Raw genomic sequence first — 18,689 nt, 5'->3', positions numbered from 1 at the left:
CCCCAGCCCGGCCGGCGGCACCCACCGAAGTAGAAGCCCTCGTGCTGGTACTTGGGGTTGAAGAAGACCCCCTTGGCGTGGGCGTTGACGTCGGCGCCGGCCGCGATGAGCAGCGCTGTGATGTCTCGCTGCCGCCGCTCGATGGCGATATTCAGCGCCGTCTGCCCTGCGCACAGAGTGGGGTGGGGTGGGGGGCGGGGGGCGCTCAGCGAGCGGCTGAGACCCTGGTGACACCCTCTCTGGCCTCTTTCCCACCCTCCACGCAATTATGGCGAAGTAAGCCGCCTGTCTGGACTTGGTGTCGCCAGCTGGGGACTCGGGGTGCCGTTCTGCTTCTCGTTCCGCAGCCGCACAGTCTCGCTACCGCACAGGAGGGGGCGCTCCAGGACCGGGGCAGGGGCTCTGCACCCAGTCCCCGCGGCGGAGGGCCTGCCCAGAGTGGCCTCTAGGCCGCCATCGGGTAAATTTAACAAGGCTGGTGGGGCCAGCTCAAGGCCTGGTAAGCCAGGTGAACCTCAGAACCCGATCCTAAGGGCCAGGGGAGGCAGCAGGTGTTGAAGCAGGAAAGTGACATGACCCGAGTTTGGGGTTGAGTACATGTGCGTGTTTAGACCACTCTGGCTGCAAAATTGGAGGAGGCCTTAAGATCCCAGACCTATGTGGAACTCTGCTCCGGGGGAGTGAAGAACCCAGGAGAAAGAGTCCTCAGGATGGTCTCTGGGGCTTGGGGAAGAAGGGGTGTCTCTGGTTAGGTCCGGGTGAATGGCCTGGGAGCTGGGTGACTGGTGCTGGGGACTGAGGACGGAACAGGAATCAAGGAGCGGGGAGGTGGAGAAGGGACATTAACCCAGTTGGTAGAGCCTTCAGAACCTTCCCGTGTGTGTATAAGGGGAGGAGAGGCGGGGGGGGGGGGGAGGGTGGGGGCGGGCTGTATCTCAGAATATCCAGCCAGAAACAGTATTTCCCAAAGAGCTGCTGTCTTGCCATACATAAAAATAAATTCCTGGTGGGTTAAAGAACTACGCTTTTTTTTTTTTAATTGGAAATTTTGTTTATAACTAACCTTTTGGTACAGAAAACCTTCTTAGGCAAGATACAAAATGCAGAAACCATAAATAAAAAACTGACATGTTTGCTTACATAAAAATTAAATATTTCTGTATTTTGAAAGACATCTTAAAGAAAGTTAAAAGGCAATTGGTAGGCCAGGGAAAATATTTGAGACATATAAAATAGACAATGTATTTTTTAAAGTCCATAATATATTAAGAGCCCTACAAATCAATAAAGAGACAAACAAGCTAAAAGGAAACAAGAAAATAATATTAAGAACCCCTCAGAGAAGAAAATACACATAGCCAATAAAGAAACTGAAAGATATTCAGAATCACTGGTAATCAGGAAAATGAAAATTTGAACCTAATGAATTACATTTGAACCTAATGAGTTAAAGACTTTTTTAAAAAAGGATTAGTGAAGAGTAGGGGGAAGGAGTACCTTTGTACTCTTTTGTGAGGGGAGAGTGAAGTAATATTTCTTGGTGGCAAATTTGTCAAGCATTCTAATTTTATTTTATTTTTTATTTTTAGATAGAGAGGAAGGGAGAGCGTGGGAGAGAGAGAGAGAGAGAGAGAGAGAGAGAGTGAGAGAGAAACATCAGTGTGAGAGCAAAACATAGATCGGCTGCCTCCTGCATGCCCTTTACCAGGGATTGAGCCCAAAACTCAAGCATGTGCCCTGACCAGCAACCTTTCAGTGCACAGAATGACGCCCAATCAATTGAGCCACACTAGCCAGGGCAATAACCATTCTAATTTTAAATGTGCATGCCTCTGGACCCAGAAAGGCCAATTCAAAGTCTTTCCCTAAAACACGTGTACACTGTGCACAAGGTCATAGACAAGAGTGTGCATCTAGATGTCATACAAAATATTAGAAATGATTAGAAGTGACGTGGATGTCTGTCCAGGGAAAAACGGTGAAATGAGCCACAGTACAGTTATACTCAGACTAAGCAGGTAAAGAGGAGGCTGACTTTAATATTCTGACATGAGATGGTGTCTAAGATGTATAGTTAATCCACAAAAAAGTAAATTGTAGAATACTGCTCTAGCCTATATAATCCTATATAATAAAAGGCTAATATGCAAATCAACCGAACAGCAGAACGACCGATCACTACGACGCACACTGACCACCACAGGGCAGACACTCAATGCAGGAGCTGCCCCCTGGTGGTCAGTGCGCTCCCACAGGGGGAGCGCTGCTCAGCCACAAGCCTGGCTGATGGCTGGCGAGCACAGCAGCGGTGGTGGTGGGAGCCTCTCCCACCTCTGCAGCAGCATTAAGAATGTCCGACTGCGTGGAGCGGGCCTAAGCTGTCATTCAAACATCCCCTGAGGGCTCCTGGACTGCGATAGGGCATAGGCCTCTCGCAGGCCAGGCTGAGGGACGCCCCCCCCCCCCCCCGCTCCAAGTGCACGAATCTCATGCACGGGGCCTCTAGTCTATAATAATAAAAGCATAATATGCTAATTAGACTGGACATTCTTCCAGACGACCTTCCAGACGAAGCCAGGACTGCAAGGGAAGCCCGGGTCCCGGGTGCCAGAGGGAAGCGGGTGCTGGCAGCCAGGGGAAGGAAGGCCTACTCTTGCACAAATTTCATGCATCGGGCCTCTAGATAAATGAATAAATAAAGCTATCTATTTCTATGTGCACATACACACATATGTCAAAAACCTAGGAAAGTCCTCAAAGCATACACCCCATAGTAATCATCTCTGGAGAGGAGCGTGAGAAACAAGCGAAGCGTTCCTCTTTAACTTAATTAAAATATTTGAATGTTTTACAATGAAATTCTATTCATGTACTATTTATGTAATTAAAAAAAATTGTTATGCTGAATCTCAATGATGAATATCTAGAGGTTTATTATGCCAGTATTTTAAATGTATGTTTAAATTTTTCAATACAAATTTTAATTAAATTGTTTTTTTTTAAGTTAGTCCCTTTTTTTTTCCTTTATTGATTAAGGTGTTACATATGTGTCCTTATCGCCCCATTCCCCCCCCCCCCCGCCCCCCACTCATGCCCTCACCTCCCTGGTGTCTGTGTCCATTGGTTAGGCTTATATGCATGCATACAAGTTCTTTTGTTGATCTCTCCCCCTTACCCCCACCCTCCCCTACCTTCCCTCTGAGGTTTGACGGTCTGATCGAAGGCCTCTGATAAAATGCTAAAAACAATATTTTAAAAGTTGCCATTGTATACTCTTAGCAGTATAGAGAGGAAATATCAGCCTCTGCCAGGTGGGGAAACTGAGGCTCAGAAAGGCCAGTTGATTGCCCAAGGTAAGGAAAAGTGCTACTCTGCGGTCCCTGGTGCAAGCAGTGCCTAGAACAGGGAAAGGAAGGTATCAGCAGATACCATCAGGAGGAAGAGTGGGGGAGAGGGTTGTGTCTGGGAAGACAGCGATAAATGGTTCTTCCCACCATGCAGAGAAAGACTGGGTGCCCACAGCCCCCCACTAACCCACCAGCAAGACATAGATTCATGAAAGAAGGAAAGGACAAGGGGAGGCTGAGAAAGGAGAGAGGTAGGATTTGCAGCCAAGACAGCAAAGCCTTAATAGAGACACTAATCTTCCTTTATTCACTCATTCAAAACATATTTATTAAGGACCTCTTATGTGAGCCCCAAGGGCATCAAAGGATCCACTATGGGGAAGACAAAGTCCATCCCTGCCCTCAAGGAGAACATGCTGCTAGACATAGGAGTCTGTAAGTCCCTACAGACTAACAAGAAGAAAAGAGGGGAGAGAAGGGGCCTGAAAAGGGAGACGAGTCAGGACAGAGAAGCTTGAGGCACTGGCCTAGCCCTCCTTGGCTAGAGGGCTAGTATCAACACCCTAGTGACAGGCTGAAACATCATGTAGCTCATCCCGTTTCTCTCTTTGCTTTGGCTACCAGGGAACTCAGTGTGCAGTTCTGCACTCAGTTCCAACAACATTGCCCGATTTTCCTCTCTTCCAATTGGTAGCTTTTAGTGTTTCATAATCCTTGACTTTTTTTATAGATAACAAAAACTCTTACAAAACTCTGCCGAGTTTAAATAAATAAATAAAAATGAAATGGCTTTATCCCATGAGAAAAGGTAAGGGCCCAACCTAGACCCCCACCTGCAAAAAGCTGAGACGTTTCGTGCCCCTGGCATGTCATTAAGGCAGCATCGGTAATCCCTGAGCCCAACATTTTTGCCACAAGCATCTCATTAGATCCCAACGGGATGCTTATTGACTCCAAAAATTCAAATGAGGATCCACCTTACTGATTATTCACAACATATTTCCTGGGCAGGGAAACACTACCCCAGGGGGTCTCCTGGCTCCTCCCTGGTCCGCCTGAGAGAGAAGCCACAAAGTTGAGACCCAAATGGGGCAGTTGATAATAATGACAGTGATGATACTAATAGTTGCCATGTGTTGGCCCCGCCCAGCTCTCTAACCTCATCTCCAGCTTTCTTTCTCCATCACTCAAATGTACTTAGTTCCTTCCTATCTCAAGCCAGTGCCCTTGCCTTGTTCTGGATCCTTCTCATCAGACAGACCTCAGGTCAAAGGTCACCTCTCTGACCATCCACCCTAAAGTTGCCCATCCCCACTTACTTTGGGTCACATTGACTTCTTTCATTTTATTTTCAAAGCATTTTCCATATAAAATTACCTTCTTTAGAGCCAGGGCCTTCATCTGTCGTGTTCTCCACTGCACCCCGGTGCCAAAAACAATGCCTGGCATGTGGTCGGTGCTCAAAATTATTTGCCGAATGAAGGAAGGAAGAGAGGAGAGCCGAGTGCCACGCTATGTGCTTTGGGCTTTCAATGATCTGTGTGGCCTGGCCGTCACCCACTGTCTATACACCCCTCCCCCAGGCAGGTACCTTCGTAGGCCTCCTCGGTATACTCGGCGTTGATGAACCTGTCCAGAATGTCGTTCTCATCGGCAAAGGCGAGCAGGATCCGCACGATCTCCTTGGTGTTGGGGTTGATGTTCAGCAAGGCCTTCATCAGGCAGGTCTTCCCTGTGTCTGAGGCCGTCAGCTTGTGCATGAGGAAGTCTGCAGGCAAGATCACAGGGTGGAGCTGCAGGGGGGGCCCAGAGGAGGGGAGCCCAGGGTGTGGGAGCGGCAGCCTCAGACCTCAAGACCTTGTGCATGGCCCCTGCTGGCCTCCCTGAGCCTACACACCCCACTCTCCAGCTCCTTTGCTGGCTCCTCCTTCCCAGAGGCCCAGGAGAGCCTCATCTTTCACTCTTTGGCTTCTTCACCCTCTCCCTGGCAGGAGGCAATCTCACCAGGGCTTCCCACTGTCTAGAAGTAGACAGACACCTGAAGTCTGCAGCCTGCACCCTCCTGGTAGCCTACAAATAGAGCTCAATGACTCGCTCTAAACTGCTACTCCCCTAGTCCCCTAGACAGCTTGGGCTCCAGCATCCACCAAGTCACCAATGGCACCGCCCAACTCCTTCCTCGCCCTCACTGCCCACGTCCTTGAGTCCTGCCAGTGTCGCTGCCTGAATGCTGTTCCCCTCCCTCAGCCCTCCGCTGGGGTCCTAACTCCACCTGGACAGCAGCCTCCTCCAGCTTCACCCCCATCCTGCAGGCAGTAGCCAGACCACGACCCTCACCTGTCTAAGCCCCTCCATGGCTCCCCATTGCCCTCAGAGTCATGTTCAAAGTCCCTAACCCATCCTCAAGGCTCCTCACACACCAGCCCCATGGGTGGGAGGGAAGGTGGACAGCAGGAGCCAAGCAGGGACCCCAGCCCCGCACCCTCTGCCAGGGCCTGGCACTGACCGGGCACGTCCAGGTTGCGGCGCCTCTTGCAAAGCTCCTGCAGCTCCACCAGCAACTCCACCAGCTCCTCCACGCAGCCCTCGGACACAGCCGCAAAGAGGCACTTCTTCAGCCTCTTCTTTTTCCGCCTCTGCTCTTCTTTAGCCAGGTTTGCACTGAAGCCAGGAAGATTTTCCAACTCACCACACGTGCACCCCCCACCCCTACCCTCTCCTCGTTTCCCACCAGAGCTGCTGTGCCTGCAGGACACTGCACCCCCAACATCTCCACGTGCCTGTCGCAGTGCCTAATAGCCCCTCCATTCGCACCCCAGGCCCCTGGGATCCAAGGCAGCCTACGCAGTCTCCCCTTCGAATCCAAATGCAACCACATTTATCAAAAGGCATATGTGGATACACATAGTAATGAATAGGAAGGATACATGTAATTACCCTGAAAGTATGGGATTAGGGGAAGGAAAATTTCATTTTCACGTTTTGTGTTGTTTGAATGTTTTTACCTATCCCTCCCTGCCCCCAGACGCCAAATAGGTAACCATGGCAATGTGTTGACGTGTATCCTTTGTTTGTGTGTGTTCTTGCAAAATGTACACTTGTTTGGTGTTTCACCACCATCCTCCAGGCAATAGGCAGACCATGCATCTTAAATTTACATACATGGTATTGCATTAGGTTCCCATTGCGCTGCCCACTGTAATGGATGGGTATTACTTCAACAGCTTATCAAGTGTAACACTCCCCTCCCCCAATAAATTTCCTACACTTCACAGCCATGGGCCCAGACGTTTGTCCCAGCCCCCAAGAATGGCGGCTTCTTTCTCTTTTCTTCAGGGTTCCAGTGCCTGTCCTCCCGGCCACTGCCTGGTGGGCACTGGGAGGAGGGGAAGGGCAGGCTCACCTGGGACTGTTGGGATTGGATGGGGTCTCTGTCACATCATCCTGAGGAGATTGTGGGGAGTCCATGTCATCACAGTTGCCAGAGAGGCTGGAGGGGAGAGGGGAGAGAAGAAAAGGGGATGACTTTAAGAATGAACCATGTTAGCGTGCCACAACCAGGCCCGGCCATGTGGCCCAGGGCCAGTCACTGCCATCCTCTGGAGCGGAGGGCCGGCCGGGGCAGGGGGCTGGGCAGCGGGTGGTACTCACCACTGCCGGATGTTGGAATCCATCGGCTTGGAGAAGATGGGGGGAGAGGTCTTGGCGACAGTGGGGTTGGGCTCAAACCCTTCTATCTCCAGGAAGAAGTGTGCGCTAGGGGGACAGCAAAGCAAGGCCATTAGAGCGGGGACAGGGCCTTTCCCCCCGCGTGTCCTGCAGCCCTGCTGCCATTGTGCCACCCGCTCCACCAGCTCCATGCTGGACTCCGCGTGGTCTGGCTTAACCCTCACAGCAGCCCCGAGAGGTGGGCACTGTCCTTCTCACCCGCGCTTCATAGGTGGGCATGTGGAGGCTCTGAGGTCACACAGCAGGTAGGTGGCAGAGCCTGGATTCAGAGCTGCTCTGGGTGACTTCTCACTAGAAACACTGGCTGGATGGATCCAGTGGTCTCTGCTGGGGTGGCCTACCACCTAAGGGGGGTTTTCCTGTCTGCAGCTGCCTCCAGGTGCAAAGGACTCAGCAGGGATGGGGAACATGCCAACGGGAGCTAATTCCTCCATCCCCACCCCCCACCCCCCATTGCCCCTCCCACCTCAGGTCTGAAGCTGAACCTTCCGGAGAAGTCCCAAGACCCTGAGATCTTCAGGGGCCTTTCTTGGAGTTACACTGGCTGCTCAGGTACAGTCCCCACCCCCACACGCCACCCCCTTCTGTCATCTCTCATGCTGGGAATCCTTGTCAGGAAGGAAAACTCAGGAAAGCACTTTGGAAGTGGAGGTGAGGAGCAGTCGGGGGGGGGGGGGGTGAGGGGTGAGGGAGGGTCCCGCCTTCAGACACACCCACAAATGCAGACACGCATGCTCTCAGAACCCACAATCACACACTCAGAGACACGCCTTCTCGTGACAACCAGGATGGTGAGGATCAAGCTGAGGATGACCTCGGTGGCAGCAACACCCCCACCCATGGCCACTGCAGTGTAAGTGCTGGCTGTGACCTGGCTCCGTGACCGGGCCTGGACTGGGCCTCCTGACCAGGTGGCCTCTCTCCTAAGCATCTTTGCTGCCTGCCTCCCTCCCAGGCCTAGAGGATCAATACCCAAGACCACAGAAGAGCTCCCAAAGTACAGTCCCAGTCATTTCAAGTTCAAGGGAGGAGAGCAGAGGAGGGATGGTGGCCCCATTCTACAGAAGGGGGAACCAAGGCCCGATATGGAGAAGCCACTCATCCACAGTCACCCCTGAGCATAAAAGCCAAGTTAGTCAGAGATCCTGACTCCTCACGTCCAGACTCCGGCTCATGCCGCTCTCCATGCTGCTCTGCTCTCCTCTCAGCCCTCCGGGTCTGCTTCCCGCCAAACCAGCTTCAGGAATTAGCTGCAGAGGGAGGCCACCCAACATAGCTACCCCTGGGGTGGGGCAGGGAGGAGGGAGACCCAGGCCTAGCCTGGGGAATCCCTCTCCTCTCCTCTCTTCCAGCCACAGACAAGCCTCGAAGGCTCAACTAATCCAGAAATGGGCATAAGTGGGGTTGGGACAGTTTGGGTTAATACACTGGCCCTCACCTTCCTATCTCCTGCTCACCAAAAGGAACTTTCTGACCTGACCTAAAATCAGATCCTTCTTCCGAAAAAGAAGACAAAGGAAGGAGTAAACCCCTGGCTGGGATCCTGAGGCCTGGGTTCTATTCTGGCTCTGCCTCCGCCTCTGCCTCTGCCTCCTATGTGACCCCAGGTGGTCTCTTGCCATCGCAGAGCCAAGTGTCCTCACCTGGATTCTGGAGCAGGGGAGCCCTGGGATAATCACTTATGGACTGTTCAGATGAAATGGGCATCAGAGGTCATCGAATCCAGCCACCATTCCCCTGCCCCCTGCAATGCCTCCACAATAGCCACCCCAAAGCTATCCCTACCTGTCTGGGCTCCTCAGTAGTACATTTACTCAACAAATATTTGTTGAGTACCTACAATGTGCCAGGCACTGTTCTAGGGACTGGGGCTATAGTGGTGAACACTTGTGCAAAACCTCTCTCCTCACAGAGTTACTGTTCTAGTGGGTTGGCCGAAACTGGCCCCAATGATCAGACCAGGGCACAGCACAATGAGGCCATTGCTTTGCTTTGCTTTTTTAATTGACTTTTAGAAAGGAGGGGAGAGGGATAAAGAGATAGACACATTGATGGGAGAGAATCATCCATTGGCTGCCTCCTGCAAGCCTCCCACCAGGGATCAGGCCCGAAACCCAGACATGTGCCCTGACTAGGAATCAAACTGGTGACCTCTTGGTTCATGGGTCAACGCTTAACCACTGGGCAACACCAGCCAGGCAGCCATTGCTTTTCTTGCTCTAGACCAGTGGTTCTCAACCTTTCTAATGCCGCGACCCTTTAATGCCCACTAGCAGGGTCGCCTAAGGCCATCGGAAAACACAGATATTTACGTTACGATTCATTAACAGTAGCAAAATTACAGTTAGGAAGTAGCAACTAAAATAATTTTATGGTTGGGGGTCACCACAACATGAGGAACTGTATTAAAGGGTCACGGCATTAGAAAGGTTGAGAACCACTGCTCTAGACAATGCACTGTCCTTCAGCTACAAGTTTCTCAATGCAGAAACTACAATTGTTTTATCCTTGATTCACCAGAACCCAACACTGGTCCTGACACTCAGAGGAAACTAAATGGATAAACAGGGAGATGGATAGGAGATGAGTGAAAGATAAATGAATGAAAAGAAGAATGGCTGGTGGGATAGATGGACAGACGAGTGGATGGATAAATAGATGGATAGATGATGAATTCAAGAATGGATAAAAGGGAAGGAAGGAAGGAAGGAAGGAAGGAAGGAAGGAAGGAAGGAAGGAAGGAAGGAAGGAAGGAAGGCTGAGGATTTAGTTGGGTGCATAAATATGTGAGTAGATAGAGAGACTGGTGAATTAGACTAATAAGCAAACAGACCAACGCAACCTTACACTGCAAATGCTGTTTGGAGGTTGCATCCCTCAAGTGGCTCCCACTGGGCTCTCAGTTGCCCAAAGTCCTCACCTCTCATTCCCAGTTTTGCACAAGAAGTTGAGGAGAGGTCCTTTGCCTCTCTTCCACTCCTCCTCCTTCTCAGGGCCTCCTCCAAGAGCCCACAGGGTCTTAAGAATGGTCCAGAAAATCAAATCATGGAAGTATCTATCCACTCCAGGCCTGGAGACTGAGGGCCCAAGGGCAGGGAAGAAGTGTGTCCTCATCTCACCGTGAAGTGTTCTCACTGATGCTGAGGGACTGTGCTGAGCCACCAGGCTGCTTACTCATCAACCCACCCACTCCCACTCCTCTCGTTGTCCTGCCTGCTCCTTCACTGACTCACCCACTTACTCCATAACTATGAGTATGCTCTGTATAGGAAACCTGGGGGCAGGGAGGGAAGAGATGACCTCTCGAGAGGCCCCGACCTCAGAGATCTCAACCAGAGCTAAGACATTGTCCTAATAACTAACTGTGCTACCTGTTCAGAGAGACTATGGGAGCTCAGGGGAGGAGAAGGTCCTCCCAGTTGAGGACAGGGATGGGGAAGGTTCTGTGATCTGTTGGGTGAGATTTGGGCAGGATCTTGAAATGGACCTGTGGTTTGGGAAAAGCCCTGGAAGCAGAAAGAGCAGCATGAGAGAAGCGCCTGGAAGGGAGGTAGGGGCCGTGTCTGAGAAAGGAAGTCTTTTTGTTTTTAATTTTTAAATTGTATTTTATTATTTAAAGTATTTCAAATAGTAGTACATGTGTCTCCTTTTTTTCCCCATTGACCTTCCCCTGGCCTCCCCTACCCCCCGGCACATGCCCTCACCGCTGCGCCCCCAGTGTCTTGGTTATGCTTATATGCATGCATACAAGTCCTTCGGTTAATCTCTTACCTCCCGCCCGCAACCCTCCCTAGCCTTCCCACTGTAGTTTGACCATCTGTTCGATGCTTTTCTGCCTCTGTATCTATTTTTGTTCATCAGTCTATAATGCTCTTTATGATCCAATGAGTGAGACATGTGGTATTTTTCTTTCACTGACTGGCTTATTTCACTTAGCATAATGCTCTCCAGGTCCATCCATGCTGCTGCAAATGGTAAGAGTTCCTGAGAAAGGAAGTTTTGGGGGCTTGGAAGGAGAGTGGTAAGAGCCAGGGTGGAGAGGACCCAACAGTGGGCAAGGATCTAACTCCTGGGGCAGGGAGCTGCTGGACCATGAAGGCCTGTCCCATACCCATCCTACTTGCCACCGCACATGCCACCTCTCACCCTCCATCACGAGCAGATGGCAAGGTCTTGTGACGTCCTGGCTCCTAACCGGCGGCAGATGCTGTTTGCTTATTTCTACCTTTGGCCCAGACCAAAGGGCAGCACCTGGATGTTGTTAACACAGGTGAGCAGACAGCTCTGCATTATTTCTCCTGCATTTCTGTCTCTTTGAAGGCAGAGAGCTACTCCCTCAAGCAGCCCCAGGGCTAGGGAGGAGCCTGTCTCCCTGCTTTGTCCCAATAAATGCCCAAGTGCTCTGAGTGCCAGGAGGCCAACTCCTCCACAGCCTTTATTAGCCTCATCTCTGTCCCTGGGCATCACCTTGCCCAGTAAGATGGTCACTGTGCCAGCTACTCACAGGAGTGGGTGATGGTTTAGGAAAAAATCTCTCCCTGATCTAGATTTCTTGATGCCTTCAATTCCATCACTTAGTTCATATTTCCTTAGTGGTCACAATTGCCATCTTTATTTACATACTAGAGGCCTGGTGCACTGGATTCGTGCACTGGTGGGGTCCCTCGGCCTGGCCTGAGCCCTCTCGCAATCCGGGACCCCTCGGGGGATGTCGGACTGCAGGTTTTGGCCCGATCCCAACAGGCCAGGCTGAGGGACCACCGGTGCATGAATCCGTATGAATATAAAAATCTTTGGTTAATCTCTTCCCATCCTCCCCCTCCCCCTTCCCTCTGAGATTCATCAGTCTGTTCCATGTTTCCATGCCTTTGCATTGACCGTCTGCCCCCTGGTGATCAGTGCACAACATAGCTACCGGTCAAATGGTCAAACGGTCGAATGATCAAATGGTCACTTAGGCTTTTATATATATAGATACTTTTCTTTTTCCTTCTAGACCTGAGGAGCTCTATACTCAGTTCTGAGGGAGATGCCCACATTTTCAGGGTCTTGGGAGAAGCAGGCACACATAAAGGCTCTCAAAAGGCCTTCCAGAAGGAGAAGGGGCCACCACTTCCTGAGAAAAAGGTCACATCCCACACCCAGGCCCTTGGCTGATTAAGGCCATAGGCAGAGTGGAGCCTAGAGTTAAGTTCATGAACAGGCATGGGCTCAAAATCACAGCTTGACTGCTGGAAGAACCTGGGATTTTCCTGAAAACCTGTCCTCAATCCTTCCCTGAGACTCAAACCTCCCTTGGGAACATGAGAGGAAGGGGAAGGGGTAGAGAGGCAGGAGGGTGATGGTTTGGGGCTTGGCTCAAGGATCTCTCTGCTCTTACTCAGACAAGCCCCCCCGAGATCCAGGCCGCCCCACGGTCCTACTGAGACCTGTCTAATTTCCATGTCTGATCTCCGAATTTTCTCTCCTGTGCTCTGGGATGGAGCTTCCATCTGGAGGTCCCATGGGCACCTCTCAGCCAACATTTCACACCTAAACTTGGCTTATTCCTGCTGACCTTGCTCCTTCTCCTCTGACATGCTCATGTCAGAGATGGTCCCATCATCCCTCCAGGTCCCCCCATCAGAGGAAGGGGATGTCTTTTGTTCCTCATTCTCCCTCCCCTTCCATAGTTGATTCCCGTGGACCCCATGATCATAATGCCTCTCTGATTGGTCCCCTTTTCTCTACCCCTAACCACCCAGGCTCAGACCTCACCACCTGGACTTCCCAACAGTCTCTCCTCCAATCCGTCATCCATGCAGATCACCCAGAGTATCCTTTCCAAAATGCAAATTTCACCATGCTCTTCCTTTCACACAAAACCCTTTATGGCTTCCCACTCAGTTTTGTCCACTTTCCTTAACTGACCACCAAGACCCAGCCCCAGTGGAACTCATCTCCTCAAACTCTCCCACCCATCCAACACTTCAACCACCTGGGTCTCCTCACTGGTCCCTGCCCCAGACCTGATACATAGAAGACCTCAGTAATTATTACTCAAACCAATATAAGGGAAAGCACCAAGCTCACCTCTGGCCAAAAGTGGGCCTGGGACAGGGGCAGAGGAGGCAAGGCAAATGGGCCAGCCTAGACCAGTGAGCCCATCCCAGGGCCAGGGGAAGCACAGCTGGGGTGGAGGAGGGACATTCAGGCTTGAGGGGCACCAAATAGGCCGAGGGGGTGGGGGGACAACAGTGGAGGCAGCTCAGGGGCCAGGTGTGACCCTAGAGAAGTACTTTCCCTGCTCCATGTTCCCAACTGGGAAGCGGTCAAAACATCCTAGCCCCGCCCAGTTCCCAAGGGCCCTGTGGAGTGATGATGACAATGATGACGATGACCATGAATCTCAAGGTTACAAAAATACTATCAATGTCAACATGTGCTGGACACTGACTGCGGGTCAGGCACCATGCTGAGTACTTGGATGGCATGATCCCAATTAACCATCATCCTATGAGTTGGTGCCATTGCTGGTGTCCCCATTACACAGGTGGAGTTAGGGTGACTGACCTGGCTGAGCACACAATGGATGTGCATGAAAATAGTACCCAGTATGGGGTCCCGACCCCCTGTAATTTCCACCCACCTTTTGCTCCTTGTCTCCAGATGGCTCCAACAATCCCTTACCTTCCCCAGGAGTCTTCCTCAAGGTTCCGGCCTCAGTGGCCCCTGACACCTCCCTGATGATTCCCGTCACACTGACCTCCCCGGCTCAGCCCCCTGAGTCTACAATATGGTTTCCCCGCCCACCCGGTTATACTTAGTTGGGCATCAGGCCACCGCAGATGAGGCTGAACCTCTCCAGTCCAGTCCAGGCAAGGGCTCCCTGAGAGTGAGCACCAGGACTCCCGCACAGCACCCAGGCCCAAGCCTGCCCGTCCTACCTCTTCTTAGTGGGGGTGATCTCCGCTGGCCTCTTCTCCTGTAGGACAACTTGGTTCCCACTGGTGACGGTGGCTTTTCTGCCCATGAGGGGCACCATCTCCTTGGGGTGGGCATTCATGGCTAGAACACAATCACAGCACAGATGCTCGGGTTGACTCAGGGGCATGGAGGAGCTTCAGGGGGCTTCAGACCCCCTGGGGCCCCTGCTTATACCCCTAGGATGGGGAGCTCACTCTCTCCCTTCCCAGGCCACCACCCCCTCTCAGGGACAGGGAGACTGTCCCCGAAGCTTCCCCTGCTCCCTGCTCCCTGCTCCCTGCTCCCTGCTCCCTGCTCCCTGCTCTAGCACCCCTGCTCATGTCCAACCCTGCCAATCTCCGGGTGGATTGCTGAGAATAAGCTCTGCTTTCTCTTGTTTGTGTGTGTTTGTTTGTTAATCCTCACCTGAAGATGTTTTCCCATTGATTTTTTTAGACAGAGTGGAAGGAAGGGAGGGAGGGGGGAGATAAAGATAATCCTCATCTAGGGACATTTATCACTGATTTTTTTAGACAGAGGGGAAGAGAGAGAGAGACAGAGAGATAGAGAGAGAAAGAGAGAGGGAGGAGAGAGAGAGAGAGAGAGAGAGAGAGAGAGAGAGAGAGAGAACATTGATGTGAGAGACACATCAACTGGTTACCTCCAGCTCATGCCCTGACCAAGGCTGGGGATCAAATCTGCAACACAGGTACATGCCCTTGACAGGAAATCGAGCCTGGGACCCTTTGGTCCACAGGCCAATGCTGTAACCACGGAGAAACACCAGCCAGGCCAAGTTCTGCTTTCTCAATGCTCGTCTCGGATTTTGTGTTCAGAGCTCTCTGTGATAGAACAGGACTTGTCACCTCCTTTGCTCTAGACACTATGCTCCTAATGACACAGCTTCAGCCCCTCTGGTTTCTGGATTCCTCAGCACCCTGGTGGTCTCTGTAGCTAACACACTGACCATCTCTCTCTTACCCACACAAAGCACAGTGCAACCAGCCTCGTGTCTGTCTGTTCGCCGGGAGGAAGGAACTGAGGAGGCAGCCTCTCCATCCAGACCTGCTTTTTGACACTCAGTGTGGCTGGATTGCATGCTGGTGGGAGGGCGATGCTGGAAAGAGGGACCGATACATCTTCTAAGGAGACTGGGCAATCCAAGCAGACAGACACGAGCCAAGACCAGGGGTCAAAAAGTTGAGCGAGTGGTAAGGAGCTGGTGTGGTTGTTCATGGGGAGCCCCGACAGCAAGAGGCTTGGGAGCAGGATGGCCAAGTTGTGAGGACCTGGACGCCCGTCAGGTGCTGTGGCAGATCCCCAGGGCAGCAGGGGACATGGGAAGGCCCCAGGTTACATAGGAGACACCCACCACCTTAGAGAGAGCAGGCTGCGTATGGGACGGGGAGACCAGAGGCGGGGGGCCCGGGGAGGCTGCTGTGGGGGCCATCAGGATGGGAAGGGTGGGCTGGCCATGGGAAAAGGTTGTGTGGACAGTAGGTGACTCTGTAGTTAACAGGGCCCATTCTCAGCTCGAGCAGCACTGAGAGAACTCCCTCGGAGTCAGGGAGATGGGGGTGAGGGATAGATTTCTATAAGAGCCCCGTTGGGTGGGGTGGAACTGGGGCCACTGGTGATCCTGCCTCAAAGAAGAAAGCTTCCTGGAGGAGGTGCCTGGAGCAGGCTGTCATCAGACTGGAGTGCGGTTTACAAATGTCACAGCCCCCTACACACACTCTAAAGGTGAGCACCCTGGGGAGAGGAGGAGTCATTCACAGGAGGCCTTTGGCCCAGAGTACGGGCACCTCGGGGCAGGGAGCTCTGAGGAAGCGCCTCAAGGCCAACCAGGTGCAGCAGCCCATTGAGAGACCATTGTAAGCAGCCAGAGGCACGGAAGTGAAGGCCAAGAGTAAAGAAGAGGGATGAAAGGCCTGTTTCTCACACCTCCTTGAGCCTCTGTTTTCTACGCTGAGAAATGGGCTGAACGGTCCCCAAGGACCCTGTATCCCTATGCATGCAGCTGCCTGCTCCATCCTCTCTGCCCTGGGCCCGCCCATGGGTGTGGGCAGCACTGGGCAGCTAGGCAAAGTGGTTCGGGAAAACTCTGGACTGGGACATCGGCAGCTGTAATTAGCTCCCTGAGTCACCGGGTGGCCCTGCGTTCTCACCAGCCAGACTCTCTCGATGCCACAGCATCCCTCTCTCTGGATCAGGCTTCCACCTGGGAGGTAGGAGGTTGTGCCTCCCCAGCCCCGACACTGTCCACAGGCACAGGGAGCCCCACGCCTCTGGCCCAGCACCTGTGGAATGAATGCCTGGGCCCTGTCCCTCTCAGCTCAGAGCCGCCTCCCCGATCCTGAAGTCCCATCACTCCTGCCCACAGAGCCACATCCCTGGGCCTGCTAGAAAGACAGGCGCCTCATCTTGGCCCTGGGAGCTGTGAGGGTTCCCCCTCCCCAGATCCCCGGCCCTCAGGGAAAGGATCCTGGCTCCATCAGACCCTGTGCTCTGGCACACTCCCCATGGCCAAGAGCTCAGCTCGAGTCTAGCTTTGTCTCCCCTGCTAGAGGCTCACACGCCCTCCAACACTCCCCTGAGGCCTAGCAACAAAGGGTAGACATGGCCCAGAGGACCCCTTAGGTCCTCTCGCTGGGCTCCCCCTGGACTCCCCCGGGCTTTGAAGGGCACTGGCTGCCTGTGTGGCCACTCACCTGGTGAGGTCGGGTGGCGGTGGCTGCCCTTGCTCTGAGATCACCGCATGTCCGGGGCCCAAGGCCCCCCGGTGGGGCAGTGGCTGAGGCGGCAGGAGGCTCTCATCACAGGTACAGAGATGGCTGGAATGAGGCTTCAGAGGCAGAACTGGCTGGGCCACCTGCCCTTGGCGCCAGGCAGGCCACACCCACCAGCCACAGCTGCAGTGCCCGCCCGCCCACGTGCCATGCCTGAGTCACCTCCACGCCCACATGGCAGCCTCACCCTGACCCAGGAGAAGGTGAGGAGGCAGCAGGTGTCAAGGCCAAAGTTCTTGTCCCGACTCTTCGCATCATGAGCCTCTGTTTCCCCATCCGAGAAATAGGAACCATACTGCCTACTTCCCAAGGATGCTGTGAGGAGTCGGAGACTCTGCTGGTGGGAGGGCCTAATGCACAGTCGTGCTCGGTCCTGGCCCCTCCAGGCAAGGCCACAGCTGAGGGATGGACTGAGTGACCTCAAGGCAGCCAGCCCCAAGACTTGGTATCAGTCCTTCAAAGTCTGGAACCAGGTCCCGTGAGAGACAGAAGTCCCCAATCAGTGCTCCCACCAGAAGTTATGCACCACAGACCTTGGTGTCAGACAACCTCACCCATTTCTTATTGTATGACCGGACAAGTCATTCTCCCCAGCCTCAGTTTCCTCGCTTGTGAAATGTGCATAATAAGCCACCTTCCCAAGTCACTGAGTTCCTGTGGGGATTAAATGGGAGACCACAAAAAACAAGGCCCAAAGAGAACAGAAAGAACTCAATAAATGGTGACAGCTATTAGCTATTATTGTTTTTGTCATGCTGATTCATTCTCCCAGCAACTGCCCTGGACACCGGCCTCCAAGGCCAGAGCATCAGGGAAGACTCCTGCCCTCCCTGCGCTGTGGCCGCAGCTGTGAAGGGGGCGGAGCAAGGCTGGCTGGCCGGCCCTGCCTGTCCCCATGTCTCTCAGGAATTACACACCTTTTCCCACAGGCAAGATGGAACTGGGATGGAGCAGGAAGTCTCTGGTGACAGGGATAGCACTGGTGACTGATGCAGCAGGGACTTCCCCTTGATCCCTCATCCCCACAACCCGCCAGCCCCGGGGAGGGGCAGGAGGCGGGGTCAAGCTTCTGACATGGGACAGCAGGCGCTGTGCCCAGGAAGGCACAGAATACCTGGCTTGGGGCCAGCAGGCCTCAGGTGTGCGTGATGCTGGGGCTGCTTTTGTTGTTTAAGCCAAGGGGGTCTCGGATTCCCATGCACACAATTCAAAACCTCATCACCGCCTGGAATTCCACATGAAAGCCCCGTCTTGGACCAAGCCTCGTCCTCCCTCTATTACTCAGTTAATTGCCCCTCCTGACTGAGTCCCTCACCCCTCCTGGCCGGCTTCTGTCTGCCTGAGAACCCTGGGGGCAAGGCCGTCACCAAATTTCAGTGTTTATGTTTTGCCTGGTGTCAGCACATTTCTCAAAGGCCAGGCTGGAACTGGTTAACAAGGCCCCGTCTCCCACCCAAAAGGCATGCACTGCGCTCAGCAAGGAGTGAGGCGAACCCGCGTTGCTGGGTGCGGGAGCAGGGGCCACGTCCCAGCCAGAGTCAGAGCCATGCCCCCTGTCCCTTCCCCCCACCCACCTCAAGCACAGGGAGCAGGCATCCTCAAACTACGGCCCACGGGCCACATGAGGGTGTTTTTGCTGTTTTGTTTTTTTACTTCAAAATAAGATATGTGCAGTGTGCATGGGAATTTATTCATAGTTTTTTTAAAACTATAGTCCGGCCCTCCCACTGTCTGAGGGACAGTGAACTGGCCCCCTGTTTAAAAAGTTTGAGGACCCCTGACATGGAGCCAGCAGCTCCAGCCCTTGGGCTGTCTACACTCAGTCCCATTTAATCCCACACACGGCGACAGCCCAGGGGGACAGGCAAGGCAGGGAAGC

At 53.0% G+C, this 18,689-nt stretch overlaps 1 protein-coding gene across 1 annotated transcript in view; it reads right to left on the bottom strand.

The window, feature by feature from the left end:
• TRPV3 (transient receptor potential cation channel subfamily V member 3) overlaps positions 1–16,795 on the bottom strand; it is a 32,530-nt gene extending 15,735 nt beyond the window's left edge. The window contains exons 1-7 of the mRNA XM_008156770.3: positions 16,733–16,795; positions 14,003–14,123; positions 6,999–7,103; positions 6,751–6,837; positions 5,854–6,008; positions 4,939–5,115; positions 26–166 (exon numbers count right to left, since the gene is read on the bottom strand). Of these exons, the coding sequence (XP_008154992.2) occupies positions 26–166; positions 4,939–5,115; positions 5,854–6,008; positions 6,751–6,837; positions 6,999–7,103; positions 14,003–14,121 (784 nt within the window). The 5' untranslated portion in view covers positions 14,122–14,123; positions 16,733–16,795. The remainder of the gene's footprint in view (positions 1–25; positions 167–4,938; positions 5,116–5,853; positions 6,009–6,750; positions 6,838–6,998; positions 7,104–14,002; positions 14,124–16,732) is intronic.
• Between the last annotated feature and the right edge of the window lie 1,894 nt (positions 16,796–18,689).

This window comes from Eptesicus fuscus, chromosome 20, assembly GCF_027574615.1.
Source record: "Eptesicus fuscus isolate TK198812 chromosome 20, DD_ASM_mEF_20220401, whole genome shotgun sequence".
Classification (NCBI taxonomy): domain Eukaryota; kingdom Metazoa; phylum Chordata; class Mammalia; order Chiroptera; family Vespertilionidae; genus Eptesicus; species Eptesicus fuscus.
The sequence above is the reverse complement of the archived record's forward strand: the minus strand, read 5'-3'. Positions and strand labels throughout refer to the sequence as shown.